Raw genomic sequence first — 27,574 nt, forward strand, 5'->3', positions numbered from 1 at the left:
CGTTGGTAACACGATATGTTCAGCTGACTCACATGAGGGTGTGGTGTTTCCTCAGGAAGAATTGCACCACATTAGCATGGGCACGAAAAGATCTTTCTTGATGTGTCACTGTAAGCTCATTTTAAAAAGAAGAATACTTGACTTCCTTTCCTGCTTAACCGTGGCCTGTTTTGGCTTGAGCTACCGCATGATACATGTGAAGTGATTACGCACACAGGAAATTGAAAAGGACTGCAGGAATCTCAATCTCATATGGATCATTTCCATATTTAGTACTCCCATGGTTGTTGGTTGGTTCTGCTTTGGAGCTCCAAAGGTCACCTCCGGCTCCTGCACCCGTCCCATCCAGTGTCCTTATCCCTCTGAACCATCATCCACACAGGGACTCCGTTGCTCAGGCCTTCTGAGAGGAGTTAATTAAAAATACATTTGCTTGAATCTAGCCTAGTTTCATGTACTGCGTTAGCAGTATAAGTTACATCAGTCAAGCACATGTCCTTATTTCACTTTGTGCTCAGAGGCTCTGTAGCGAGGCTACATTTAGAGAGCTTCTCTGAGTTTAATATAATATTTATGCCTACATGTAGCTGTAATGGCATTATATAAAGCAAGAGTGTGCATCCTTCCGAAAGATAATGTTTGTTTCTTGTTTATTAATGTCACCATGCATCATTTTCATTGACTTTACACATACCTGCTTCTTTTCTGTAGATGTGGATTTGTCTCTGCCAGATGTACAGCTTTCCCCTGGCCACAGTGCCGACCCCAGCCCAAGTCCTGAGGCCCCGGGCCCCTCCACATCTTCAGCCTCCAGACACCACCGCTCACACCGCAGTGGAGGGGCTAGGGACGACCGCTACAGATCAGGTAAACGGCGTACATAAAAAACACGCACTTTAACAAAATCATTAACTAAAATCATCCAGCAATAACAAATCATCCTGTCAACTAATATTTGTAATATATCTTTTCTCTTTATTTCTGTTTGTCTCACTTATTTGGCCCTCTCCATTTATTCTTACATTTAATATAGACATCCACACAGAGGCTGTACAGGCAGCACTGGCCAAACACAAAGAAGAGAAGATGGCACTACCCATGCCAACCAAGAGACGCTCAGCCTTTGTCCAGTCGCCCATAGATACCTGCACACCTCCAGGTAAACTAGAATTATCAGAGTGGGTAGCTGTCCATCTGGACAGTTAAGTGTTCACATTACTTAAGTGTCTCTAGAGTAAGACACTGTATCCCTGCCAACTGAAGGGATGCTGTTCTGTAGCTGACTTCTACATATTGATACCCCTTTTCAAGGAGGGCTAGAAAATGATACATGTGTCCTTTGAGGCTATATAGTGTAAAAGACAACTAAATGTTCAGGATTTTTTCTTTCCATCAGACACATCTTCTGCATCAGAGGATGAGGGCTCACTGCGTAGGAAGGCAGCTCTCAGTGCAGTGCTAGCCCAGAGCCTGCAGAGCCCTGATTACTGGATCAACCGTTCAGTCCAAAGCTCCTCCACGTCCTCGTCTGCATCCTCCACCCTCTCCCATGGAGAGCCCAAGAGCCAGCCCCAGCCCCAGCCCCAGCCCCAGCCTGCTGCTTCCTTGTTGGCCGATTTACTGGCCCACACACGCATTGGTAATCTTAAATAACTCCAATGTTCACATAACAGTGTTTGTTGGCTGTTGTTCCCATTCATGACTCTCGCTTTCTCTCCAGAAAACAGCGTGCCCCCAGATGTGACATCCTCCACTCCCCAGGAGAGAGGGTCCAGGGTGGACCTGGCTCCAGCCGTCAGGGGCATGAGCCGTGGACAGAGCCGCTCCAGCATGATTGAAACTGCTGATGGTACACTCGCTTAAGCCAAGAAGTTTATGAAAGTCTGTTGGTGGTATCAGTGTGTATTTTCCAGGCTGTATTTCCACTAAAAAAGTAGAAAGATCCCAGTAGTTTTCTACATGTTGAACTTGGTTACTGTCATCTGGTTATCGATCTTCTTCAGATTGGAGGTCAAAGTTATTTCATGTGCTAATTATGGCACTTGAGTGACATTTTCTGTTTTGCGTTGAGCGCATGGCTCACAGCATTGCAGTGACGAAACTGATTGGACGGTTCAAATCAATAAACGATCTCCCATGTTCAACATTATCCTCATTTCCCTGTGTGGTGGATGCTGCTAATCACAGATATTTTCTGTTCTTTCTTTTGGGTCCATTAATCCTGTCCATGTCTTGACTTTCATTTAAAAAAGGAAAAAGAAAAGGTAATTTAAATCGAAATCGGGGAACGGGAGGGATGCTGAAGAACCTCAAATCGGCTTGCTTCAAGCCTGGTGTCTGTCTCTCTGTCTCTGTTTGTCTCGTTTAGACGTAGAGAACATCCTATATTTGATTTTCCTAAAGATCGTCCAATCTGTGTCTCCTACCAATTTCCCATTTTAATCTTTCCTGCTGCTGATTCTGATCCTAACTGCGTGCTAGTGCCTCGGGTTCTCTCTGTGTGAGAGTGTGTGATATTGTACATTAGTATTTGTGATACAATAGCATTGCATGTGTGGGTGTGTGCTTGTGTTATTTGGGTTGTTTCTGACTGTGACCGTTGCCTCTGTTTGTTCAGGCGTGCCTGTCAACAGCAGGGTGTCCACTAAGATCCAGCAGCTGTTGAACACACTCAAACGGCCGAAGAGACCTCCACTCAGCGAATTCTTCCTCGATGACTCTGAGGAAATTGTAGAAGGTGAGACACACAGTGTGATTATGAATTCATGTTCAAAGAAATAATAAAATAAGCACTCACTTATTCACGTGAGCACATTTATCAACCTTCAATTGACCATCTTACGTAGTCTGTTTGACAATATCTCACTTGCTTGTTGTTGCTTCATTCAGACTGATTGTGACTATTGAGACTATTTTTTTGCTGCTTTTTATATGAACTTATGTAATGTTAGATTTTTTTGATTATTTAAACAGCTATTGACATAACTAGCAAAACTGGTAAATACGATTTAATTAATGGATGCTGAACCGAAAGAAACTCGCTAAAATGAATGTATTATTATTTTAAAAGTTATATAACTACACTATATTGCAATGTATTGTTGCAAGCTGTCGGCTTCTCATAATTATCTACCGCCTCTCCTCTCATCTGTTGTCCAGTGCCCCAGCCTGACCCCAACACCCCGAAGCCAGAAGGACGTCAAATCATCCCGGTGAAGGGGGAGCCCCTTGGAGTGGTCAGTAACTGGCCTCCTGCTCTGCAGGCTGCCCTAGCCCGCTGGGGGGCCACCCAGGCCAAGAGCCCTGCCCTCACTGCTCTGGACATCACCGGCAAGCCCCTCTACACCCTCACATATGGTGAGCACCATCTCCACTCACAGCAATGATAACGTATACAGTAAACAGCAAAGGTTCTGTGTAGTCCAAAGTTCATGTTCATGATATTGTGTCCACCAAATGCAAATGTGAGAGTTATGTCTGGCATATGAGCTGGTTTAAGTACATAAATATGTGCTGGCTTGAGCAGAATATGTGTACGATACATTTCCTACAGGAGCTACAGTGGGTTGTGGACTTGAACTATCCTGGATCAGTTATACAACGTGATAATAAACAACAAACAGGACATTTTATAATCATCTTTGGCTTTTCTTTTCCACAGGAAAACTATGGAGTCGCAGTCTGAAATTGGCCTATACACTGCTGAATAAACTGGGCACCAAGACAGAACCTGTCCTACAACCTGGAGATCGGGTAAGAGTCTCTCAGTTGCCACTTAATGTGTGAAGTATTAAAGAGCGTGGAAAATAACTTTGTTTGTTTCATAGGTGGCACTGGTGTATCCCAACAGCGACCCTGGCATGTTCTGGGTGGCTTTTTATGGCTGTCTGTTAGCTGAGGTCATCCCTGTGCCCATTGAGGTACCATTGTCACGACAGGTAACAAAGTCGCTCTTCTCAAGTGAATTTCTCTGTGGTGATCACTGAGAAATGCAAATCAGTCTCAGTTATTCTGAATTGTGTGGCACCATTTACTAACTACACTGTAATGCCATGTATGTACCTCTAATAATCATGTTTGGTATGGTAAATACAATGCCTCATAGCTCATATAGTCATATTTAAAATTTTAGAAAGACAGCTAGAGTGCATTTATGTTTTTTAATTGCCACAGTATTTGTATACTAGCCCCTCCATGTGTGTCATAAGTCTTTTGACCATTGTCCCTCTCCACAGGATGCAGGCAGCCAACAGATTGGCTTCTTATTGGGCAGCTGTGGTGTTAGTCTAGCCCTGACCAGTGAGATTTGTCTCAAAGGGCTGCCCAAGACACCTAACGGAGAGATCATCCAGTTCAAAGGTCAGTCAGCCCAAATGCACCATTGTTACGGCTGCTTGCTCATCAACAGTCATCTCTGTCTCAGTCTCTTTGGGAGCCATAAGAGTACAGACTCATTAAAGAGAATAACGGGGCTATGTTCACTGGCCAATGTAGGGCCAGTGAACATCAGTGTGTTGTCACTCTGCTTGTAAAGAATCGGCTGCTTACTTTTGGCCTTGAAACCAGGAGGTTGAAAGGTGAACCGTGTCAACTTATTGCGGCTCCAATTGAGTGAACCTGAACACACTCTTTCTTTTTGCTTTGTGTCAGCTAAAATATTTATATGTGTTTCTTTGTGGTTATGTTTACCAGGATGGCCACGGATGAAATGGGTAGTGACAGACACCAAGTATCTGACCAAACCGTCCAAAGACTGGCAGCCTCACATCCCCACCGCCAACACAGACACTGCCTACATCGAGGTACTCTTTAGAACATGCAGTCACAGTTTTGGCATTTCTACTTTGGTTATCCCACAACATGTTATTGATTGACATGCTCTTCCACCAGTACAAAGCAAGTAAGGAGGGGACAGTGATGGGAGTTGCTGTCTCCAAGATCTCCCTGCTGACCCACTGTCAAGCCCTGACGCAGGCCTGTAACTACTGTGAAGGTCAGGGCTCTAACTTATACCACTCCTGCTTCTTTGCCTCTTATGCTAACCCTCTTTCTTTGTGTAAGGGTGAGATACTTAAGCATTATAAACTAAATTATTTGTACAAGTTTAACAGTGCTCAGCTCTTGAGCTCTTCAGCAGAGGCACCTCAGAGAAGGTTAGCTGAGGATCATGATTAGGGAGAATATGAACTCTAATGGACCACAAATAAAAGTAATTTGAGTTACCAAGATTATGCATCTTTCACACAGTCAGCTGGTGATTGCACACATCTTCGCTTACATGTTTTTGTGTTTTCTGTCTTAGGGGAGACACTGGTCAACGTGTTGGACTGCAAGAAGGATATGGGCATGTGGCATGGTGTCTTAACGGTGAGCTGGATGCAACAATTTGTACTGTATATACTGACTAGTTGATCTTTTTAACTTTGGTTTGTAGCACAAGGGGACAATGATAATTTGTGTATTTCTTCCAGAGTGTCATGAACAGAATCCACACCATCACAGTGCCATATGCTGTCATGAAGGCATGTCCCATGTCCTGGGTACAGAGGGTCCACATTCACAAAGGTTTCAGCCATTGTCCAATCTTACTTGTATATTCCCTGTTTTTCTTATTTTATTGCCTACGTGATTTTGTGTTTTTTCAAATGATAAATGTTGATGCTAGTGGTGGACGTTACTACAAAATATGTTTTTTATCCATTTCCAAAAAAATCAGGGCCAGAATTGCAGATACCGATACTTTTTATAATTAAAAGTGGCTTGTTGCTATATAAAATAAACTGAATTGTGTACTTGCATGTTGCTTTCCATTGTTAATTATGTAATACACGCATGTTAAAACACAGCACGTCTTTCAAAGGCAAATAACAAAATGCACACGTTTATTTGTTGAATATATTGACAGTTTTGTTTTTAGTGAAAACTACCTTCTTCATCATTCACAGCTGTGAAATGGCTCAAAACATGATACTCTTTTGTTAACTAGCCAGGGTGTTATTTGACAGCACGCCGCTAAAGAGCAGCAGTATGAAGCAAAGATTACAAGCAAACTTTGTTTGGACAGACAGACAGACAGACAGACAGACAGACAGACAGACAGACAGACAGACAGACAGACAGACAGACAGACAGACAGTTCAGTTTGACTCTTTGAGAAACTGATTCCTTTTTTGTATCGATCCTATTGACGCTAGAATTGATGTTTAAATCTGTAGTATAAATATTTTTGGATCAATCCGACCACCCTAGTAGATACTTAAACATGATGACTACCTTCAAGACCACTATGTTGTATATTATTTAAAAATGGCAGCAAATGTCAAGTTGGAACAGTCCACACAATTTACACATAATTGATGAAACAAACTGTAAATACAGTATGTAAGTGCACGCTATATAACGTTCTCCATACCCTCTGATAGCACGTGTGGCCTTAGTGAAGTGCCGGGACCTCCACTGGGCCATGATGGCCCACAAGGACCAGAGGGACAGCAGCCTGTCCTCTATCCGTATGCTTATTGTGGCTGATGGAGCAAACCCATGTGAGTCTTTGAAATAAAGAACTACTGTGGTATGAACTTATATGTATGACTATTTCCACCTGTTTTGGTAATGTGTTTTTTTCCATTGTTTGTTTTCAGGGTCTGTGTCGTCGTGTGATGCCTTCCTGAATGTGTTCCAGTCTCATGGCCTGAAGCCTGAGGCAATCTGTCCATGTGCCACCTCTCCTGAGGCCCTGACTGTGGCCATACGCAGGTACAACATCTGCATACTCAGACGCTCTGGGATGAGACGCTCTGATACTGTTGTTTTGCCTGCAAACAACAATATTTGCTTTTCACACAATGCTCACCATTAAGTCACTTGTATTTAGTGGGTCTTAAAATTCAGGTGGGGGAATTTCTTAGTTTTTTATTGACATGGCATCATACTTAAAGTATGTTAGTTAAAAGTGATGTCTAGGCTATAATATTGTCACTACTTAGTAAATCAAAACAAAACCAACTCCTTTGTTGTCCTGCCTTGTTCAAGATAAAAAAAACACTAAAACCACTGCACTTTGAGACTAAGACTTGTTTTGTTCATCAGCAGACTTCAACAATGTATTACCTTTCTGCTACCTCCCAGCTGAACCCATTATTATTTCCCTCACTTCTCTTTGTGCTTTCCCTGCAGGCCTGGTGCACGAGGAGCTCCACTACCAGCCAGAGCCATCCTGTCCATGGGCGGACTGAGCCACGGGGTGATCAGGGTGAACACGGAGGACAAGAACTCTGCTCTCACTGTTCAGGATGTGGGCCACATCATGCCTGGAGGTTAGCCACCAGAGTTGGCTTTAATTGGCATTGCAGCTGCCCCATTTACTGTACTTTATCTTACCTTTATAAGAATTTAGGTACTTAAACATATGTAATGTTGTGATCTGTTACTGTGTTTCAGCTCTGATGTGCATTGTGAAACCGGACGGGTCACCTCAGCTGTGCAAGACGGATGAGATAGGAGAGATTGTTATCAACTCTCGGGCTGGAGGCACCATGTATTACGGCCTGCCTGGTGTCACCAAAAACACATTTGAGGTATGTCGGTGTGCACTGGGATTAGCTTCGGCCCCACTACACTCGATGGTTTAGAAAATAGATGGATGGAAAAGAATACATGCTTAAATGATTCACTAGATGGAGCCAGAGTCTTCATGAAACTATTGCATTATCTTCAATACAACCTCCCAATTATTTTGTGTTTTTGTGTATTGCATTTTTTTATTTAAACATTTGTAGGAAATAAACGCCCTCTAAACTAAACTCTTATGTAGTATCACAATTATAATTCTAGTTATTATAATATATTATGATTAATATATAATGCATTTAAGTCTAATCTGCAAACTTTTAGGTGATCCCCGTCAACCAAGCCGGAGCACCCATAGGAGAAATTCCCTTCACACGGACTGGTCTTCTTGGATTTGTAGGACCAGTAAGGGACACACACACACGCACACACACCACACACCACGCACCACACACACACACACACACAGTGAAATAAAGGCTTCACTTTCTGAAATTTAAAAAAAGAAATAAAATGAGATTTTGGTTTTCCTTACTCAGTTAAACGGTTTGCTCCACAGGGCAGTCTGGTGTTTGTTGTGGGGAAGATCGAGGGGCTGCTGATGGTGAGTGGGCGACGCCACAACGCCGACGACCTGGTGGCCACCGCGCTGGCAGTGGAGCCTGTCAAAACAGTTTACAGGGGAAGGTGAGTCACTGGCTGCTCCTTGTGAGCCATTGTGCTTTGTGTACAAGTTCACCACATAACGGTGCGTGGATGCACATCAATAATCATTTTTGTGATATTTTATTGGTAAATAACAAAAATAGCCCTTGTGTTGTAGATCCCTCTAAACTGAACAATCCCATGAACAACCTGCACAGCCTCTCCCTGTGCGCGTGTGTGTGTGTGTGTGAAAGAGTGCTCATTTCTCTGTTGTCGTTTATGCAGGATCGCTGTGTTCTCAGTGACGGTGTTTTATGATGAGAGGATAGTGATTGTGGCAGAGCAGAGGCCTGATGCCAGTGAGGAAGACAGCTTCCAGTGGATGAGTCGAGTATTGCAGGTAAAATCACATTCATGGTAAACTTTCTACTTACTTAAGTCAGAAGTTTTTAAACAAATTTTTTAAAGCAACGTTTTAGTTTAAACGGCCTCCTATCACTACAGAGGCTGGCAAAACTAGATTGTTCCACTCCCGTTCTTGGTCCTGAAACAATCTGCAGGCCAAGCTTAAACTTGAGACCTTTATCTCTGTAAATTATTTTAAACTAAGAACAAAGGAAGTGGTTACTGCTAGCTGCAGTTGCTCCAACAAATGCATGACCACAATGCTGCCTTGTTAATGCACTGGATGATGTAATACATTTGGTCATATCGATTGTTGCTGCTGTGATCTGATGTCCTTTTCAAAGGCGCAATGGGTAAAATAATAGTTTGTAATAACCGTGTTAACTTTGCAATCATTAAATAATAACCTATTTTCTTCACAGGCCATCGACAGCATCCACCAGGTCGGCCTGTACTGCCTAGCTCTCGTCCCGGCCAACACCCTCCCAAAGACGCCCCTTGGAGGCATCCACATCTGTGAAACCAAGCAGAACTTCATGGAGGGAAACCTGCACCCTTGTAATATCCTCATGTGCCCGCACACCTGTGTTACCAACATGCCCAAGCCACGGCAGAAACAGCCAGGTAGTCCATCTTAAACCATATCTACTTATGTTGATAATATAACATCACAGCAAAGACCAAATCAATGTTGAAAGTATGTCACTGAATAAACTCGTCTTTGATCTGTTCAGTGGATGTCGGCCCTGCTTCTATGTTGGTCGGCAACTTGGTAGCAGGGAAGCGGATCGCCCAGGCTACAGGCAGAGAGCTGGGTGTGGTGGAGGACCAGGATCTGATCCGAAAGGTACCACACTTTGACCTCACTGACCCTAGAATAATATCCAGAAGTTTAATAATAGAATCATGAAAATGGACCATTCTTTTTCAACTTTATACTGTTGCTATTATTAGTTATGTATGTATATCACACACAATATTACAGCATCAATGATTAGTTGATTAATAACGTGCAACTCATTTTTATCAAGTGGTTTGTCAAGCAAAAAATGTTTTAACATTATTACTGAATACCTCCATGTTTTGGATTGTTTTTCAGACGAATCAAAACATTTGTAATCTTTGGCTCTATGAATTCGCGATGGGCATTTGGTGTTTCCTGATGAATCAATTAAGAAATTAATTGGAAAATTAATAGATTTTTTTAAAGTAATCTTAAATTTCACTATAGGTTACACTACAGGTAAGATAAGTTACTCTGTATAAAACACAAATCTATTTAACTGAATGAGTTTACTAAGTTAAAGATGACCCTGTAACAGTCGGGGGGGAAATGGATGCTGATGTCTGATCCTAAATCTCTGTTGTTGTTCTACCTTTAACTTTGCTTGGGTTGGGCTTTAGCTCTGTATGTGGCCCACCATGATGGTAAGGCTCTAGCTTGGCCCCGTCTCTGCTTCTCCTGCTTCTGTCAGTCAGATGTGCTTTTGCAGCTGCGACAGCCGGATGGCCTCCAGCAACAGCTTTGGCCCGATGCACAGAGATGACTGTACAGTCTGGTTCCCTGGCCAGCAGGGGTCCACACACTTAAACTAATGTACAGAAATGCAATAAAGATCAAGTTAAATGCCACTTTCCATTAATCAGTGTCCCATAACAGATGCTCTGCTTTCACCTTTTGAAGATGGTAGTTTGCCAGCAGCCGATTAGCTTTACCAAACCGAAAGCTCAGCAGTAAACTAAGTGACATTCATCTAAGTGAACGCAAGTTGAAAGTTTTGTTCTTTTTAAGGAAGTAATGGAGACTTTAAGCAAGTGGTTATTAACAGTCCGCTACCATATGTGACCTTTGAAGACCATCTTATTATGTACTGCTCTGCATTATGCTAATAAACCCCCAGAAAAGTATTATTTACATTGTCGTGTGCGCCTCTGCTCGCTGTGTTCACTGTGATGCTCCCATGTGTAGCATGGCTTAATGAGTGCTCCGGGCAGACGGTCTGCATGATGTGACCCCTGATTCATTGTTGACCTGAGCACGACCTGTTGTCTGACAGAGAGAGAGAGAGAGAGAGAGGCACAAAGGATGACTTCGGCCAGTGATATTAATATGACATATGTAATATGTAAATCATGTTTGTTTGTCCTGAGAACGTCATAGTGTGAACTATATTTTGTTGTTACTTTACGTGTTAGCTTTACTTGGCGTCAGAGTTTCTTTACACGTCTTGTCTTTTTCAATCCTGTGCACCGGCCAGTTCCTCAGCTTATTGAGATCATTTATTTACAAGCTAATATTCAATTAAATAAAATTGTATTTCTTCCAATATCACAAATCACAAATTTGCCTGTACAACATCCTCTGTCCTTGGACCTACGCATCAGATAAGTAAAATCTCCCCCAAAAGAACTTTTAACAGAAAAAAGAAACCCCAGGTAGAGCAACTGAGGAGGGATCCCTCTCTGTGGGTCATGTGGTTGGAATGAAAAGCACAATGAGATTACATACTAGTCAATATGACAGAAATGATACATCTAAATAGAGCATTTTTATTTTTTTTGAATTCTAGTTTCAATTTAAAAAATAGTTATTGGATTCTTCTCTTGAAGCATTTTTTTTCAAAGAAATGTAATACTGAGGCACTAAAAAGCTTTTCAAAGTTGTCATGAGCCTTTGTTTTAAAGGCCCAAAGCTAGTATTAGTGGCTTGAGTTGCAGATGGTCTCATTATGACCCTGCACTAAAATATTCTGCAGACATACTCCTGTTGTTTGCCTCTGTGTGAGAGGTCACAGAATACATTTTCTTTTCTCTATTCCACACAAAGTCTATTTGAGTTGAATAAGTATATCTGTTGTCAGTGAGTTCTGTTTATTTTTGGCTGTTGGTTGGATCATATATGAAGTGCCACTATGTTGACTAGCTTTTATGTGTTATCTGTTGGATCATTGAATGGATTATTATTTGCCACAGATGTAGCTTTGTTTTTTTTGGTATGCAATACATGTTTTGACCATTAATGTTTATGTGGTAACACACTCTTTACCAGCACCAGTTTTTGTCTGAAGCTCTGCAATGGAGAGCTCAAACTGACCCGGACCATGTCCTATATGTGCTGCTCAATGCCAAGGTAAATAACACACACACACAAATAATGCTTACCTTTTTATTTATTTTTATTTCACTTTTCATAATGGTTCTAACAGTGATCTATTTTGTTGGGTGAGTTCAGCTGTACTTCCTCTCTTTTCACTGTAGGGGGTGGCAGTGTGCACAGCTACTTGTGCTCAGCTGCACAAGAGAGCAGAGAAAATCACAGCGACCATAATGGAGAGAGGAGGCCTCAACACAGGAGACAATGTGGTGCTGCTTTATCCCCCAGGTAAACACACACACACACCCCTCATCATTGTAGATGTGCATCCTACCTTGTTTTTCATTTGATATACAGTGAACAGGTAGCTGTGTTTCAGTTCACAAGGTTGCTGTCTTACTCTTATTTCTGCAGGTATTGACCTAATCGCTGCCTTCTATGGCTGTCTCTATGCGGGGGTCATCCCTGTGACGGTGAGGCCGCCCCACCCACAGAACCTGGCTGCTACTCTCCCCACTGTCCGCATGATCATCGATGTGAGTGCACACCACTGGCTTTCTTATTAATAGTGCTTCTTTTCCACAGATTATCCAAGTACAACAAGTAATACAAATACGTTTGCATTTGTTCCATCTTATCCAGCTCTTTAATGGGAGACTCTCCAGGAAAAAATATATTTTTCATGCACACTGCTCTAATCAATTTAAAGATTTTGGGCATATGCATATTAGATATAACATTTCAACCTTTGCCTCACCAAAAATAAAACAAGAAATTTTAACCTGGCTTTATCCAATGTTCAGTATTTTATATTTGATTTAAAGATTTTCAGAAAACTTTTAATATAAAAAACATGTGTCTTAATGTAAGTAATCAACTGTGGAAGATTCATGGCGATATCTATTAATTACATGTTTTATTACATTCACCGCATTTTTGTCAATATTATATCGCTCTCAAGAATCACTAGAGCGACCTGTGATAATTGGAAAGTGAAGTACCTCTGTTGTTGATCTCTATAAGTGATTTATTTCCCTGGAGGGAAGCAAATCATATGGAATTTCACCCTAGGGATCAATAAAGTGTAACAATGATTAAATGCCTTTTTATTAGAGCGATGCCTCGAAAGGAGGATTTGTACCCAAGGTCACTGTGAAAGCATTGCATTTGATATCGTTGAATGAACTCCTTTATATGTTTGTTTGGTGTTACAGGTGAGCAAAGCAGCCTGCATCCTCACCACTCAGCCTCTTATGAGGATCCTCAGGTCCAGGGAGGCTGCTGCCAGCGTCAACATCAAGACATGGCCCACGATCATCGATACAGGTGCTGTAGATCTGTTGAGATCTGTTAAAATAAGAATGGCTTAGAGACATTAGGCATGCCGTTAAGCAGATGACCAGCTGTTATTACACATCTCTGGGAGCACTTGGATTTAGCACAAAAACTTGAGACTACAAAACTTGTTCGCCTTCTGGCCACCAGGTGTCCTGTTTGTCTAACTTTGACTATGTTATGGAAAGCTAATGTCTGACTGAACACTCCTCCCTGTAGACCTAAATATATTTTCAGAAAGTTGCAACAGAGCGATGCTGCATATGACAAATGATAAAACATGGAACAATTACCAGTTTGCAAACAATGACACAACAGTAAGACAGTGCAAGTGTGTGATTTTATTTTGTCCAGTAGGAAAATAATCCACTTCCCCTCTTCTCACAGATGATCTCCCCAGAAAACGTCCTCCACACATTTACAAACCGCCTACAGCTGAGATGCTGGCCTACCTGGACTTCAGTGTGTCCACCACCGGAATGTTGACTGGTGTCAAGGTAAATGACTCTCACTAATCATGCATACTGTATGGAACCTGAAGCAATTTATTTAGCCAGAGGGACTTCGATAAAGCCGCTTTGCTCTTATTGTGTAGTTTGGTGACAGCATACAGTGTTTTAAGAGTTTATTTCCTTGGTAGATGTCTCATGCTGCAATCAGCACTCTGTGCCGCTCCATTAAGCTGCAGTGTGAGCTCTACTCCTCACGCCAAATAGCCATCTGCCTAGACCCATACTGTGGCCTGGGCTTCGTCCTGTGGTGCCTCTCCAGGTAACACACACACACATACACACACACGCACTGAATATCATGTATAAGATGCTGTTCGTGTAAATGTGGTATTGTTTCTGTAGCAAGTGTGTTTTTGGCCCAGTGTTTACTCAGGTCACCAGTCCATCCTTATCCCTCCTCTGGAGCTGGAGAGCTCGCTGCCTCTGTGGCTGAGCATGCTCAGTCAGTACAAGATCAGAGACACCTTCTGCTCCTACTCTGTCATGGAGCTCTGCACCAAAGGCTTGGGAACCCAGACCGAGATGCTGAAGGTCAGAATCGCACTCATACCCCTTTGAAATGTCATGTTTGTCACTACTCTAATCACAACACAGTGGAATCTTACCTGCTGTTAAGGTAACTAATAATTACCGGTCTGATTTTAACGTCATTGTTCATTTGTTTTTTGGACACTTTACATCTTTATTAGTGAGGTGACAGTAGAGAGAAGACAGCAATTGTGGGGAGAGACAGATAGGGAACATAAATAGAAAAACGTTTCTACTTTAAAAAACAGATATATTGTATACTTATTAAATGGAGTGTAAGTGTTAACAGGATGTGGAATTGTGTGTCTTTTGTCATACATCTGTCACTTGTGGTTCAGCATAGCTCAATATCTCAATTCACTTTGGCTAAAAATGTCCACTGATGCTGAGTTCATGTTTGTAGCTCAGTCTGCACTTAACTGTTAAAACTGTGAATAACATTTAGCCGTGTGTGTCTCCAGGCACGGGGTCTGAATCTGTCGTGTGTGCGAAGCTGTGTGGTGATAGCAGAGGAGCGTCCTCGCCTCGCTCTCACGCAGTCCTTCTCCAAGCTCTTTAAAGATCTCGGCCTATCGGCGCGTGCCGTCAGCACCGCCTTTGGCTCCAGGGTCAACCTGGCCATCTGCCTGCAGGTTGGTTTCATACCAACACACACTGAGTTATCTTCACACTTCCGCCCTAATTCAACTAATCCTATAAGGGTGTCATATACATATTTCAGTCTACAGTGTTTAATCTTGAAAACTTGCCCTCCAGTTTTTTTTTAAAATCAACTTTAGGTATTACTGAATGATTAATGAGGCAAAACGCTTTTCCTCTCTGCATCCTCAGGGCACTGCTGGACCAGACCCCTCCACCGTCTATGTTGACATGAAGTCCCTGCGCCACGACAGGTAAGACTGGAAACTACTGTTGTCACATGATCCAACTGGTGAAAAATAAAACATAGCTTTGACAGGTTATCTTTTGACATTTAGGGTGAGGCTGGTGGAGCGAGGAGCGCCACAGAGCCTTCCACTCATGGAGTCGGGCACTGTAAGTATTGATTATTGGTTAAAAGACTCATGTGTGTGTGATGCTCTCACTGGTCACAGACCCAGATAGGTATTGGAAGGGGTTTCATTATCTCTAAAGCTAAACTCTGATGTTATGTTCTCCTCTCAGATCCTACCAGGAGTGAGGGTCATCATAGTCAACCCAGAGACCAGAGGTCCGCTGGGAGATTCACATCTTGGAGAGGTGAGTGGAGAGAGGCACAGAGGATCATCAGACACTGACGTTTTACATTTCAGCATTTTCACAATGTCCTCTTATAATTCTGCAACATACTGAGTTTCACTCGCATGGAGCAAAGTGAATGCAGCTATTGGACAAAAAAAGCGATTAATTTGAATGTGTAAAATCTTGGATTTACTGTGACACCTACACACCTTTTTCTTTCTCCCGGTTCAGATCTGGGTGAACAGCCCTCACAGTGCCAGTGGCTACTACACCATCTATGGGGAGGAGAGCCTGCAGGCAGATCACTTCAACACCAAACTCAGCTTTGGGGAGCCCCACACTCTGTGGGCCAGGACGGGCTACCTGGGCTTCATCAAGAGGACTGAGCTGCTGGATGCAAGCGGAGGTGAGAGGACATTTGAAAAAAGTTGACCTCATTCACTTCCATGTAGCCTTTGTTTTTGGCCAATCTTGAAGGGGGGCGATAATAATAAGCTATCATAAATGTATACTTATATAATACTCAGCATAGGTTTTCATATCATCTAACCATAGTTAAGTCCATAACTATTAATAGTCAAATACCTTTGTTCTTCTACGCCACAGATCGTCATGATGCCTTGTTTGTGGTGGGCTCTCTTGATGAAACGTTGGAGTTAAGGGGGCTGCGCTATCACCCCATCGACATCGAAACATCTGTGTCCCGAGCACACCGCTGCATCGCAGAAAGGTGAGGTTCTTCAATTGGTCATTTTTCATGATTATGTTTTTCTTCTTCAACACTCAATGAGAAACAGCATAGAAAACCCGTGACTGAATACCTTTTGCTCCTCAGTGCTGTGTTTACATGGACCAACCTGCTGGTGGTGGTGGCGGAGCTGAGCGGCTCGGAGCAGGAGGCCTTGGACCTGGTGCCCCTTGTCACCAACGTGGTCCTGGAGGAGCACCACCTCATCGTCGGGGTAGTGGTCATCGTGGACCCCGGGGTGATCCCCATCAACTCCAGAGGAGAGAAGCAGAGGATGCACCTGCGAGACTCCTTCCTGGCAGACCAACTGGACCCAATCTACGTGGCTTACAACATGTGATTCAACTGATGAAAATGCAGAAAACTGAGCCAGGCTCAGAAAACAGACGTGAGGGAGAAGGACTTTGGGGTGCATTCAGTAGAAACCCTGATGTTCAAGCTCAGATACACATTTAAAACACCAAACAATGTGGGGATGCAAGTACAGTTTGAGTACTGTAATGAAAACACGCTTCCCTTTCAGAAACTATTTCTTCTTTGCTTCCACCTGCTCAATCGCTGCAGCCGGTTCACTGAAATCTACTGAGGGGGGCGGACATTTTCTGTCCTCTTGATAGTAAATCCACTTGTCAAATGGAGGAAATTGAATCTTCATTCTCTCCGTGCATCCCACTTCTCCCTCATGGCTCCAGTTTGTGTTTTTAAAGACGTTTTTAGTTCCATACTTTCACCCTCCTTCCATTCCTTGGTTTTTATCCTGAACCCTTCATCCTCGTGTGCTTCTTTTTTTAACCCCATTGATTCTTGAAGGCAGGATGGCACACTCAAACTGTTGAGAGGAGCTGGAACTTTCATCCTCTTGCACTTTAAGTCCTTGCACCTCTGAGTCCGCTTCCTGCCTCAAAGGGACTCCCCCCATGTTTGCTGCTTTCATGAGAGCAAATCCACATCAGTATTAAATAGTGCCACCAGTGAGTGCAGCCCTACGAGGGCGGTCGTGGCAGATTGCCTGCCCCCCCCCCCCCAGGTGCACAATGGCTCTCAGTTCCCATCCCATACTGGAGACGTGCTGTTGGCATTCACACGTTACAAAATGTCCGAAAAAAATACACTTGAATCATTTGTTGGTGTGGGAAAAGAAAGACTTGCTTCTTAAACATACAAACCTGGATATTATCGTTGATGGGCAGAAACATTTCGATGTGAGTCAGTCCGTTAGATGATTGTGAAATACTAATACCATTTTTTTAAATGCACAGATTTTCAGACAAAGAATCTATACCTGGTGGTTTAGGTGCGCATGCTAATTTTGAACGCAGTCAATGACAATATGCAGGCCATGAAAAAACAAAAATCTGTAACAAGCCATGGAGTCACGCAGCAGTGGATTGATTAGTAGTGTTAACTAAAAGGGGGAGAATTGATCACCGACTTCAGACAGACTCATTGAATGAGGACTGAGTAATACGAGTGAAAGCTCCATAACAGGTGAGTGAACCTTGTTTCCTGGCTTGAACGGAAGTGAGCCGCTAGCTTTCAGTCTGTGTGTAGTTTCCCGCGTTAAAGAAAAGAGCATCTTTCACTTAATGTTAGCGTCAGTCGATTAGATAAATGTAGATCATCAGAAGGCAAGTCAGTGCCTTTTTATCACGGTGATATTAATGATTACAGACTGTCAAAGTTTGAATAAATACAATATCAAAAATGAGGACAGAACTTTGCCTTACTAAACTTATGGAATTCTGTACTTTTTATGTTTTAATCCCTCATTTCTAGCTGTACTGTTCGTGTATTTAAAGGACTATTCCACCGTTTTTCACTCGTGGAATCTGACTGCCGTTTATAACTCATAATACACTCATAATATCTTATGTTTTAGAGGAAAGGGGGGTGTCTAGTTCTTTTTGCAAAAACCTTTGCGGTCTGGACTTTCTCATTTCATCATTACCATTTAAACCAATTTCTCTGAATGTCTGTAACACTGAAATAAAATTAATTAGGAATTAACAATCAGTAAGGAACCCGTGATTAAAAAATGGCAGAATCCTCCTTTTATATATACAATATGGAGGTAATAAATGAGGGTGATGATGTTGTCTGTATACTGTATTTTAGAGGTCAAATATTACTGGTGTTAATGTGTACATGGATATGAACTTTGTCGATAAAAACTTGACTGATCTTTCATACTTGACAGCATTTTTCTGCATTGTTAATTTAATGGTATCACATTGCAAAAGAGGAAAAAAAGGTTTCAGATTATTTTGGCAGGAACAATGTGCACTTTCCCAATATCATTTTATGTGTGTGCGTGTGTGTGTGTGTGTGTGCGCCTGAGGGAGTGTGAGTGTGTCCAGTTCAACAGTGATAATTGGCTTTACTGGTGCAACAAGGTTTGTCTTTTGTAAGAAAATGATCCCAAAATATTGAACCTTTTTTTTGTTGATTTATTCTTTTTTATGTCGCCACCACTGTATTTTAATTATTTCGATCCGAGTTTGGAATCCGATGTTTTATAGGGATTTTATCAATATTTTCTTGATATAGTCTTTCTTTAAAACGGCACAACTTCTGCAGACAGATGATTTGATTTAAAAGCAGCTCGACATAAAGCACAACACGTCAGTAAACCACTTTTCATCCGTGACAGACACTGATGACATGTCGGCCAGACAGTATATGGCCGCATTAGAGCTTCTGAGCTGCTGTGTGATAATTGCTTTGTTGCTACTGTTTCACTTTGACAAGTTTTAATAAAGTTTTATAATGTCATGTTGGCTTTCAAGCATTTTCAATAGACGTTGGTGCTATTCAATAAGGGAAAATTAACAGACTTTCCTCCAATGTCACAACGAAGACGTTTTCTTCCTGGATGCCCTTTTTGTGTGAAAATCGGTCATTCTTTTTCCATGCCAACATTTCACTCACTGCTCGGTTTTACAAATGGTTCGTCATCACCAGTTTTCATCAGCTTTGCGATCTGATGAAAACTTGGAATATTTGACATATCCACCATTTCAATTTTGATATTTATTTCAGTTGTGAGGAATGGCGTGCATTTCAAACCGCCAAAGTTATTCTAAGCACAAAATGTAAATGTACATGTGAGGTAATGAAATTAGGATCTTTCACACAAAAGAAAACCTCAAGGGCCCACAATGTATACCTCAACAGCTGTTCACTATGCATCGTCGAGCTGCAGCAAAGACATTCTGAACGAGTCAATGGTGCGATAATTTCTAACATGTCTTACTTGACAAAAACACTGTCACACTGTCATTGAATGTGTTTCATGTCAAATAAAAAAAATCCTTTGTCAGAATTTCTAGCGCGTTCTTTCTTATTTTCCCTCCGAACATCTCTGGAAGCTTCAGGAAGCAGCTGCTGCATTAAAAGAAAATGGCCTATTCCTTCCACTAGGTGGCAGTCTTACTAGTTCATCAGATGAAAATGGATTTACTCTCCCTGTCATCACAGGTCATTAACATATTAAACATCATTTGAATTCGAACTTCTCACTTTACATTTTGATTAACAATGAAACGTGTCCTTTAATAATACTAAAAGGTATCTTTAATCATTGGCTGACATCAGTGGTTTTGCATGTTTTATTGATTCCATTTAAAATCAGTTAAGCTTAACATCACTTGTGAGATCTGGAGCGGGTGCTGAAACAACTGGTTGTCTGAAAATGTGATTTTCTTTGCTCTCAGTACAGTATATGTTTGCAGTACCTTGATGCTTGAGTTGTTTGTTTTCTGGTCAGTTAGGGTAGCAAGATATTTGCTCCCTATGTATTACATTTATTGTTTGATGATGTTTAAGCATTCTTATAAACCATCAAACCCTCTATCAAGGAGGCCTTAATAGAAAGTAATCGATAATACTACACATAAATACATGTCGAAAACATTCATCTTTAATGTGAAATGACAATTCCATTTGTTCAGATTTGAGTTCTGCATGGCTAAAAAGATCTAACGAGCTTGGTGTATATGTATATTTATTGCTGATGGATCAGAGCAGCACAGAGCAGAGCTGAGATCAGTCTTGTGTTCAGTCTGTGTGCAGCAGACGCTGATGCCGTCTGACTCCGGTTCAGCCAACCTGCAAACCTGCTGGTTCTGGCGTACACCCCCGGCCTGCGACGAAGTCCGCACATGTGCCCAAAGCTCGTCACTCCGACCACATAAAACCTGTCCTCGTCCTCGCTGTAACACTGCAGGGGGCCGCCGCTGTCGCCCTGAGGCACGCACACAAACAGCAGTCATGTCTTGTGGAAATGAAACCTGCAGCGAGCAGTTTACCAACATGTAAAGTACCATCACCTGACAGGAATCAGATGCCCCGCTCTCCAGCCCAGCACAGATCATGTTTTCAGTGATGATGCCGCCATACCAGGTGATCAGGTTACACGTTCTCCGGTCAATAAGCTCCACCTGAGCTTCCTGCAATCTGTTCTTCAGCGTACCTGCAGTTTACCAAGATGATACTTGATTTATAAAAGGCTAAGCAACTATATATAAGAGCCACATATAAAAACAACAATATACATTTGTATCATTCATAAGCAGTCTAGGAATATTTTATAAATTGTAATATATATAAGCAGATACAACTACGACTGCTCTTGTGAGCACCCAGACATGGCGGCTGGTGTTTAAACAGATGAATAACAACATTGTTAAACACTGTTGAAATAATCTAAAATGTCTTCATAGGGGAAGTTATGATGCTGTACATTAATTAACACTTGAAATGACCTTTTGAGAGTTTCGCCTGGTGATTACATTGTTGACCCTACATGTTGATGCCACACTAGGACTGGGCTTCACTGCTCCAGTCTGGGATGGAAAAAGTCTTGGACTGTCTCTTCCGCTCACGCTAAATCTCTTTTTAAACATAGGTTTAGAACTCAAAGGACGTCTCGATTCAGTAAAGGTTCACGTGTCTTGTTCTTCCCAGTGAATCTGTGTTAGTCACAGAAGTCGTCAAGGATGCAGAATCAGCGAGTGTTTAAACCAACCTCTGTAATAGCTGCTCCCCCATCCGGTGATAAAACAGTGGCTGAAGTTGAGGATGAACTCATGAGTCACATTATGAGGAGTGCAGACCGGCTGGATGTGGTCTGAGAACTTGAAGGGAGAGCTGAGGAGCACGAGTGTCACATCGTTGTCAGACGTGGCGGTATTGAAGTCCTTGTGCATTTGGACTTCACGGATGGAGCGGATCTGGGTTTGATTTCCTGGAGCGGATAACAGATTAAGTCCTGCCACCACACGGAAATGGCTCCTGCTGATCTTCCTGGAAACAATACACTGGACTGTTTATGACTCTGACTGCCTTTTCGTTTACAAACTAAGCCAGCTGTGCATTTTTATCTTTAATCTCAAACAAAGGTTGGTTTCATTAGTTACTCGGAGATGGCATCCTTTAAATGTACATGTAAAATGTATATATACTGTACTGTACGTTCTCTTGTTCGTGTGGGGTGTGAAAGGAGATGAAAAACAAGAAAATATAAGTTCAACATCTTGATGAACATACCCAAACAGATATACATCATGCACACACTTACACTCTCTAACACACACACACATTAAGAGAATGTCAAACATGAACACTTTTGTAAAAAGAATAAAGTAAATAAATAGAAATCACAACGTTAGATCAAACTAGGTTGAATCCCGTGCAGCAGCATTAATTTGTTTCAGAGTTGAATTCATAGGCCACTGGGTGTTTCATCTTCAAGGACTGTGTTTGTTACAGGGAATGTTTGATGTGCAAACCAGCTTCTATCTGTCCATCATTACATTTAACACACGTGTTGCTTCTTCACAACATATACAACCTTCACTGTTTAAACTACTGAGCTTGAATACAATGTCACAATCACACAGCTGCTCATATGGACCTCTGGTTACATCCAGGACTTGTAGATATGTCCGTGTATAATATTTGTTATCATCACCTTCAAGTCTACTTTCTCTTTACATATTAAATAGATAGTTTTCTTAAAACTAGTGCACATGCACCTCGGTCACAGAAGACTTGGCCTCATTGAAGTTTATCAGTTGTTTCAGGTTGTTTTGTTAAGTCACAAATCCAAGTGTTGGGTGCCAGACATATTTAATAGCTGGAAAATGCTGTTAACTTAACAAAATGTCTCACTCGTTTTTACATATCATTAATTCACCTGAGAAGTAAAGCTTTCCATATCAAATACAGAACGAGTTATATACTAAATGTGAGTGCAGGTCATTCAGAGTCAGTTACTCACATGTATTTGTGGAAGCAGTGTGTTGCAGTGAGCACCATGAGGCTGCTGACAATTGTCCCGCCGCAATGGTGCCTTGACTGGATCTGGATGCTGACCTGCCAGGGCCAAGCCCCCTCAGGGGCCTCCCGGCCCCCCACTATACGAGACGTACCAGGGGGGGCGACCAGGAACCGCTGCCCACAGCCTCACACATACAATCACAAGAAATGTCCATGTAATATTTAAATAGACATCCTGGTTTTTACTTTGTTGGGTACAGTTGGGGTGACGGATAGCTGCATTCTAGGTGTGTGACCCTTCTGACATAGAACCACTCTAGATTGGTTCTGATACAATTAGCCAATTCATGAATGTGTTAATCAACAGAAAATAAGTCCATTACAAGAAAGAATTGCCAACAATTTTCCGGTTTCAGTTTCTCAAATATGATTGGTCAGGGAATTTTAATACGTAACAAGGTTGTGGAAATTTGTGATGTGATTAGCTTTTAATAAAAGCGGCTTTACAAACCAGAATGTAGTTTTTGTTTCATGATCTAAATGATTTCTTGTTTAAGCTTTAGTAAACCCCTTTGTACATCTCAGGAGCTAGAGGAGTGGCCCCCAGGGCTTTGGACGCCATGTCTGCTCCTGATTGGTGTTTAGCTTCACCTCGTTTTTCAATCAGCTAACTGACTCGGTCACGTGACCATGTAACCAGGCCAACATAGGCCGTAAAGCAAAACTCAAGAACAAGGCTGTTTTATTGCTAATGAATTCAAATGTTCCTTTATATTTGGATGTTATGTTGTTATTTATTTGAGTGTCACTTTAAATGTTAATAGAATAAAGGGTCAATGGCTCCTCTCCTGAGGGTTAGCTAGCTAACGTTACTTTGTACGACCATGGCCGCAGTGACGACGCAACGTCACCGTTACCCATGATGGGTGGGTAACGGTTGGCTCCTCTGTGACCGCCACACAGAACAAGGCCCTTAAATGAATCACGGTAACGTTACACGTCTTTCTGAAGCTTTGGGACGCGTCCCCCCCGGTGCTGTACTCACCATCCCGCGGGGAAGCCAGCGCGCTGAAATAGGGAGCGACCACGAGCAGCACAAGCGCCGTGAACTCCATTTAGTTTCACGCGGTTTTCACCGCGAACCAAAACAACGTCTGTTGTTTCCGGCCGATGACGTCATGGCAGGTGCGTCAAAGGTAAAATGAACTGTGTAGTAACGTTAGATCATTACAATACAACATTACAAATACATAGCAATATAACTATTTTCTCAGATAATATCCCAACAGAAAAATACATTACAATAGTTAGCCATTACTCAGCGATGAAAGCGTGTTTCACAAATATGAATCTTAAACCCACTTATAGTTAACATTGTTATAAATGTATCTGACAAAGTACACGTGTAATCTTATTTACATTAGCCTGGATGTAATATGATCTGAATGATGGTGTATTCAGAACATAGGTGTCTCGTGGAAGTGGTCTCTAACTGAATGCCTCCAGCATTACATCCCATCCGCGCTCATCTCTGAGCCCACGAGCTGCATTGTGTGAGCCACACACTGAGGTGTGCAGGCTGCAGGCCTAAATGACCTTTGCGTTTTCACGAAACGCACTTGCCGACACTCCCTTACATTCTGCCGAGAGTCATCAATTATGCAGGAAACTGCTCGCGGTGAGGGGGAAGATAGCAGCAGCAATATGGCGACGGCCGCAGTTTCTCCCCAGTCTTTTCCCCATCTGCACTTCTGCAACGGCTTTCCCGATTTATTGTAACGCTTACAAAGTGAGTATCCTTCATTCATAATCGTTTGAGAAAACGGTTCATATGGTTTTAGGTGACGGTACAATTTGCTCACTGTCGGTATCCTTGCGTAAATGTCGCAGAGCTGCACACTGCCCCGCATCTTCTTTTTTGGAGCTGGATGGAAGAGGGTGTCTGCGCGTGCTGAGCATCTATCGGTTGGACCAGAGCACGAATACATACATGTGACAAACAGTTGATGTCGATCGCAAGGAATTTATCGGATGAACTATTTTCGTCGAGCATCTGAGGCGTTGCTTAGACCTTTGAGAGAGAAAATGCCTCGTAGTTTAGGCTGCAGGTAGTGCGCCGTGTGACTGCTCCAGACCCCCCAAAAGCCACAACTAAAGATTTTTTTTTCTTCAAATTGTGTTCACTTTTTTTGATTTTATATAGTCTACCCTCTGGATTACAGGATGGTGCTCTTGAAACACCATAAGGCTTCGATGCTATGTGAGTAGCCCGATCCTCCTTCCACCATCAATACCCAAGACATGTACATTCCTCCAGGTGATGTTGGCGTGGCAGCATCGTAACTGTTAACTCTACTCCTCTTATTTGTCATGTTTAACCTCATTTTTAAGACTGTTTGTGTGTATTTATTCTGGGGTTTCTCGTCATCCTCTGGATTATCATGTGCACAGATAGAGCCTATATTGATTTGACAGTCGACAGGGCTTCGCGGGTGTGGTGGTGCAGATCCTTCAAGACAACGCGCAAAAAAGCACCGAATATCCAAAAAAGAAAAAAAAACAATCTTATTTGTCTTTTTTTTTTTTTTTTACAATAATTTAATAACAATAGCGACACAATGATTTAATTCATTTTTATACATCGACATCACATTTGTGACTGTGACAAATCCACCGTTGCGTTTACCACAGCGTGACAATTTCCACACGCAAACCACCCACTGCAGCAATAACGCTTTGGCCAATTTGGTGTAGCGGGCCACTTCCATGCGCAGTGTAACCTCCTGCTTCTCTCCGTGGCCGAGCGGCACTTTTATATTCAATGAAAGAAATTAAGAAACAAAGGCAGGTAACGGCGTCCTTCCCATTTAGCAGGTTCGGTAAACAAGTCTTTTTCACGGCGTCTCTGAAAAGAAGTGGAAACATGCTAAGAAAACGTGCCGGTTTGCCATGTTAAATGATTGCACGTCCAAACCTGAATGTCGGCAATGTGCAACCCACGAGACCGAGACACCAAGACGAGTGTTGTCACTTATAAAGAAGAGAACGGACGCAGGCAGTGCAGGCGTACGGGCTCAGCCAGAAGGCTTGATTACAGCAACACGGGTTTACAGTTCGAGCGGTGATGATTTTTTTCTCTCTCTATCAACCCTGCATGTATGCTTTCGTGCATATGCGTGCATGTTTGTGTGTGTGTGTGTGTGTGTGTGTGTGTGTGTGTGTGTGTGTGTGTGTGTGTGTGTGTGTGTGTGTGTGTGTGTGTGTGTGTGTGTGTGTGTGTGTGTGTGTGTGTGTGTGTGTGTGTGTGTGTGTGCTCGTGTGGACCTGAAGTGGACAGCGCCAGCAGAGCAACAGAAGGCTCAGAGACTGCGAGGTTCCGGGGTCCATTTTAAAACAGACGTCTTGGCTCCCTGGCTGCATGTTTTCATGTGTCTCTCCCCCCCCCCCCCCCTATAGAGTCTTTGCTGTGTGATATCTGCTACTGCTACAGATATGGGGGGATGTAGTGCTGTCCTTATTTAGGCTGCATCACGCTTTTCCCTCCGCCACCGTAGAGTGAAAAACAAAGGTTTGTGTGTAATGACAAGGGGATTTAGAGTGAAATGTAATGTTGAAAATGTAGCACAAAATCAAATAACAGCCATCTTTAAAATAGTTCAGGTGTGGCTGTGTTACCACTGAACTCCTCGTTCCTCTAGCACTGCCCCACATTCGTATATTAACCCTGAAATGTCCTGCAGCGTGAACAGTTGTCATGTAACCATCAATTCCCTTTTTCATCTAAGTGTGCTGGTTATTGGCTAATCATTTGACATATTATAAATATATACCTACAATACATTATATAAACTATATACCTAAGGTCCACTGTCCATGACCTCAGTATATTCTTACATCGAATTTATCTATTCATTTATTATTATGAAATAAGTCACTGAGCATATGTTAAGATACCAGTTAGATATATCCTATCATGTATCAGATGTATCATTGTTCTGGTTTTTCTCTGTTGATGTTAACGAAACATTAAACACAAGTCTGTTTAGGTTTTCCGTTTACCGTAACTCAGGTAAAGTCAAAGGGAGGAAGAGACTGTAGGATGAGGGAGCTCAATAACTTAATATCTTGAAAAAGATATTCCACTTTACTATAATTACCGTAGATCTGGTAGCCAGTTATTCAAAGAGTGAGTGAGACATTATGAATACTTGTCCATAGGTGGCAAGTGTTGGAGACGGATTGAAGTAAACATTCCACTGATTGGCTCCTGAGCATTTTTTGTGGATTGACAAATAACATTGTAAAGAACACTATCATAATAACAGGATGTCTCCTTGTTGAAGTCTTTTGCTCTGGGCTGCTATTTATCGCCTGTCTTTTCTTATCGACATTCATTTGGATAAAGGAAAACCAAGCAATTTGATAAATGGTAATATTATAAATAAAGATAGAACACTTTTTTTGTAGTATCTTAGGTTATTAATAATCATTTATTTACTATACCAAAACCAGGGGGAGGACATCACAGACTTTAAGATCACAACTTCTGACACAATCTGGAAACATGTTTTCGTAAACATGTATACATTTGGGTGTTTGGGAGCTGCCCTTATGCATTTGGTCACTTGTTCCAAACATCTTCCTATGCTCAAAGAAAAAAGTCTAGGATTATGGCTGAAAAGTGACATTTTATAGCTACATTTAGATTATAATGTTCAACATCCCAGGTAATAGGTCTTTGAGAAAATATTGTGTTTAACTTTTCCTCTTGTCTGCACCTCTGGCAGAGCTGTTACTGTGGATGGTACACACCTAAACACCAGGTAGCTGCAGGATGAAAACATGGCTGCACCCCTTAATGCAACGCCAGGACCTAATAGCTTAAAGAAGTTTACTTTGGAATCTTTGGTGAATATTGAGCTGCGCATCAATGAGGAGAAGAACAAGAAGCCACCCAAGCAGGACAGCAGCTACCGCGATGATGATGACGAGAACAAGCCCAAGCCCAACACCGACTTGGAGGCTGGGAAGAGCCTGCCCTACATCTATGGGGACATCCCGAAGGGATTGGTGGCGGTACCACTGCAGGAGCTGGACCCATACTACCTGAATTCTCAGAAAGTTAGTTTGCAAACACACACAAATCATGCGTAGTGATGTTATCAACCCACATTTAGCAGAGTTGTTTAAACCAAAGGATGTTTCTGACTAGGACTGGGTGTCAAATGCTATTTGTCC

General features: G+C 42.2%; 3 protein-coding genes across 9 annotated transcripts in view; 2 read left to right on the forward strand and 1 right to left on the reverse strand.

Moving 5' to 3' along the window:
• The window catches only part of dip2ba (disco-interacting protein 2 homolog Ba), a 35,937-nt gene extending 17,108 nt beyond the window's left edge, over positions 1-18,829 (forward strand). The window contains exons 3-39 of one of the 3 annotated variants that reach the window (XM_034536189.1): positions 712-867; positions 1,034-1,159; positions 1,397-1,639; positions 1,721-1,849; positions 2,253-2,264; positions 2,618-2,737; positions 3,160-3,357; positions 3,662-3,753; positions 3,828-3,938; positions 4,236-4,359; positions 4,693-4,802; positions 4,891-4,993; positions 5,303-5,367; positions 5,472-5,565; positions 6,423-6,542; positions 6,642-6,756; positions 7,177-7,316; positions 7,441-7,577; positions 7,894-7,974; positions 8,129-8,256; positions 8,500-8,614; positions 9,042-9,243; positions 9,354-9,466; positions 11,669-11,749; positions 11,878-12,001; positions 12,128-12,249; positions 12,928-13,039; positions 13,436-13,545; positions 13,689-13,819; positions 13,923-14,091; positions 14,550-14,720; positions 14,920-14,981; positions 15,066-15,123; positions 15,253-15,327; positions 15,541-15,715; positions 15,916-16,039; positions 16,145-18,829. In XM_034536189.1, the coding sequence (XP_034392080.1) occupies positions 712-867; positions 1,034-1,159; positions 1,397-1,639; positions 1,721-1,849; positions 2,253-2,264; positions 2,618-2,737; positions 3,160-3,357; positions 3,662-3,753; positions 3,828-3,938; positions 4,236-4,359; positions 4,693-4,802; positions 4,891-4,993; positions 5,303-5,367; positions 5,472-5,565; positions 6,423-6,542; positions 6,642-6,756; positions 7,177-7,316; positions 7,441-7,577; positions 7,894-7,974; positions 8,129-8,256; positions 8,500-8,614; positions 9,042-9,243; positions 9,354-9,466; positions 11,669-11,749; positions 11,878-12,001; positions 12,128-12,249; positions 12,928-13,039; positions 13,436-13,545; positions 13,689-13,819; positions 13,923-14,091; positions 14,550-14,720; positions 14,920-14,981; positions 15,066-15,123; positions 15,253-15,327; positions 15,541-15,715; positions 15,916-16,039; positions 16,145-16,397 (4,601 nt within the window). In that variant the 3' untranslated portion in view covers positions 16,398-18,829. Of the gene's footprint in view, positions 1-711; positions 868-1,033; positions 1,160-1,396; positions 1,640-1,720; positions 1,850-2,252; positions 2,265-2,617; positions 2,738-3,159; positions 3,358-3,661; positions 3,754-3,827; positions 3,939-4,235; positions 4,360-4,692; positions 4,803-4,890; positions 4,994-5,302; positions 5,368-5,471; positions 5,566-6,422; positions 6,543-6,641; positions 6,757-7,176; positions 7,317-7,440; positions 7,578-7,893; positions 7,975-8,128; positions 8,257-8,499; positions 8,615-9,041; positions 9,244-9,353; positions 9,467-9,718; positions 11,750-11,877; positions 12,002-12,127; positions 12,250-12,927; positions 13,040-13,435; positions 13,546-13,688; positions 13,820-13,922; positions 14,092-14,549; positions 14,721-14,919; positions 14,982-15,065; positions 15,124-15,252; positions 15,328-15,540; positions 15,716-15,915; positions 16,040-16,144 lie in introns of those variants that run through there. The other 2 variants (XM_034536190.1, XR_004609681.1) reach the window with 2 other exon arrangements.
• Positions 18,830-20,060: 1,231 nt separating this feature from the next.
• On the reverse strand, positions 20,061-23,451 carry LOC117733795 (transmembrane protease serine 11D). Its single transcript, XM_034537687.1, has 5 exons — positions 23,382-23,451; positions 22,338-22,521; positions 21,084-21,361; positions 20,386-20,528; positions 20,061-20,300 (listed from the first exon to the last, which is right to left on the reverse strand). Exons 1-5 carry the CDS (start codon positions 23,449-23,451, stop codon positions 20,061-20,063), a joined length of 915 nt encoding a protein of 304 aa, XP_034393578.1.
• A 3,727-nt stretch (positions 23,452-27,178) lies between these two features.
• scn8aa (sodium channel, voltage gated, type VIII, alpha subunit a) overlaps positions 27,179-27,574 on the forward strand; it is a 34,960-nt gene continuing 34,564 nt past the window's right edge. For all 5 annotated transcript variants that reach the window (XM_034536602.1, XM_034536601.1, XM_034536604.1 and 2 more), the window contains exon 1: positions 27,179-27,457. In XM_034536602.1, the coding sequence (XP_034392493.1) occupies positions 27,179-27,457 (279 nt within the window). The remainder of the gene's footprint in view (positions 27,458-27,574) is intronic.

The sequence above is a fragment of the Cyclopterus lumpus genome, chromosome 7 (assembly GCF_009769545.1).
Source record: "Cyclopterus lumpus isolate fCycLum1 chromosome 7, fCycLum1.pri, whole genome shotgun sequence".
In the NCBI taxonomy this organism is placed as follows: Eukaryota; Metazoa; Chordata; class Actinopteri; order Perciformes; family Cyclopteridae; genus Cyclopterus; species Cyclopterus lumpus.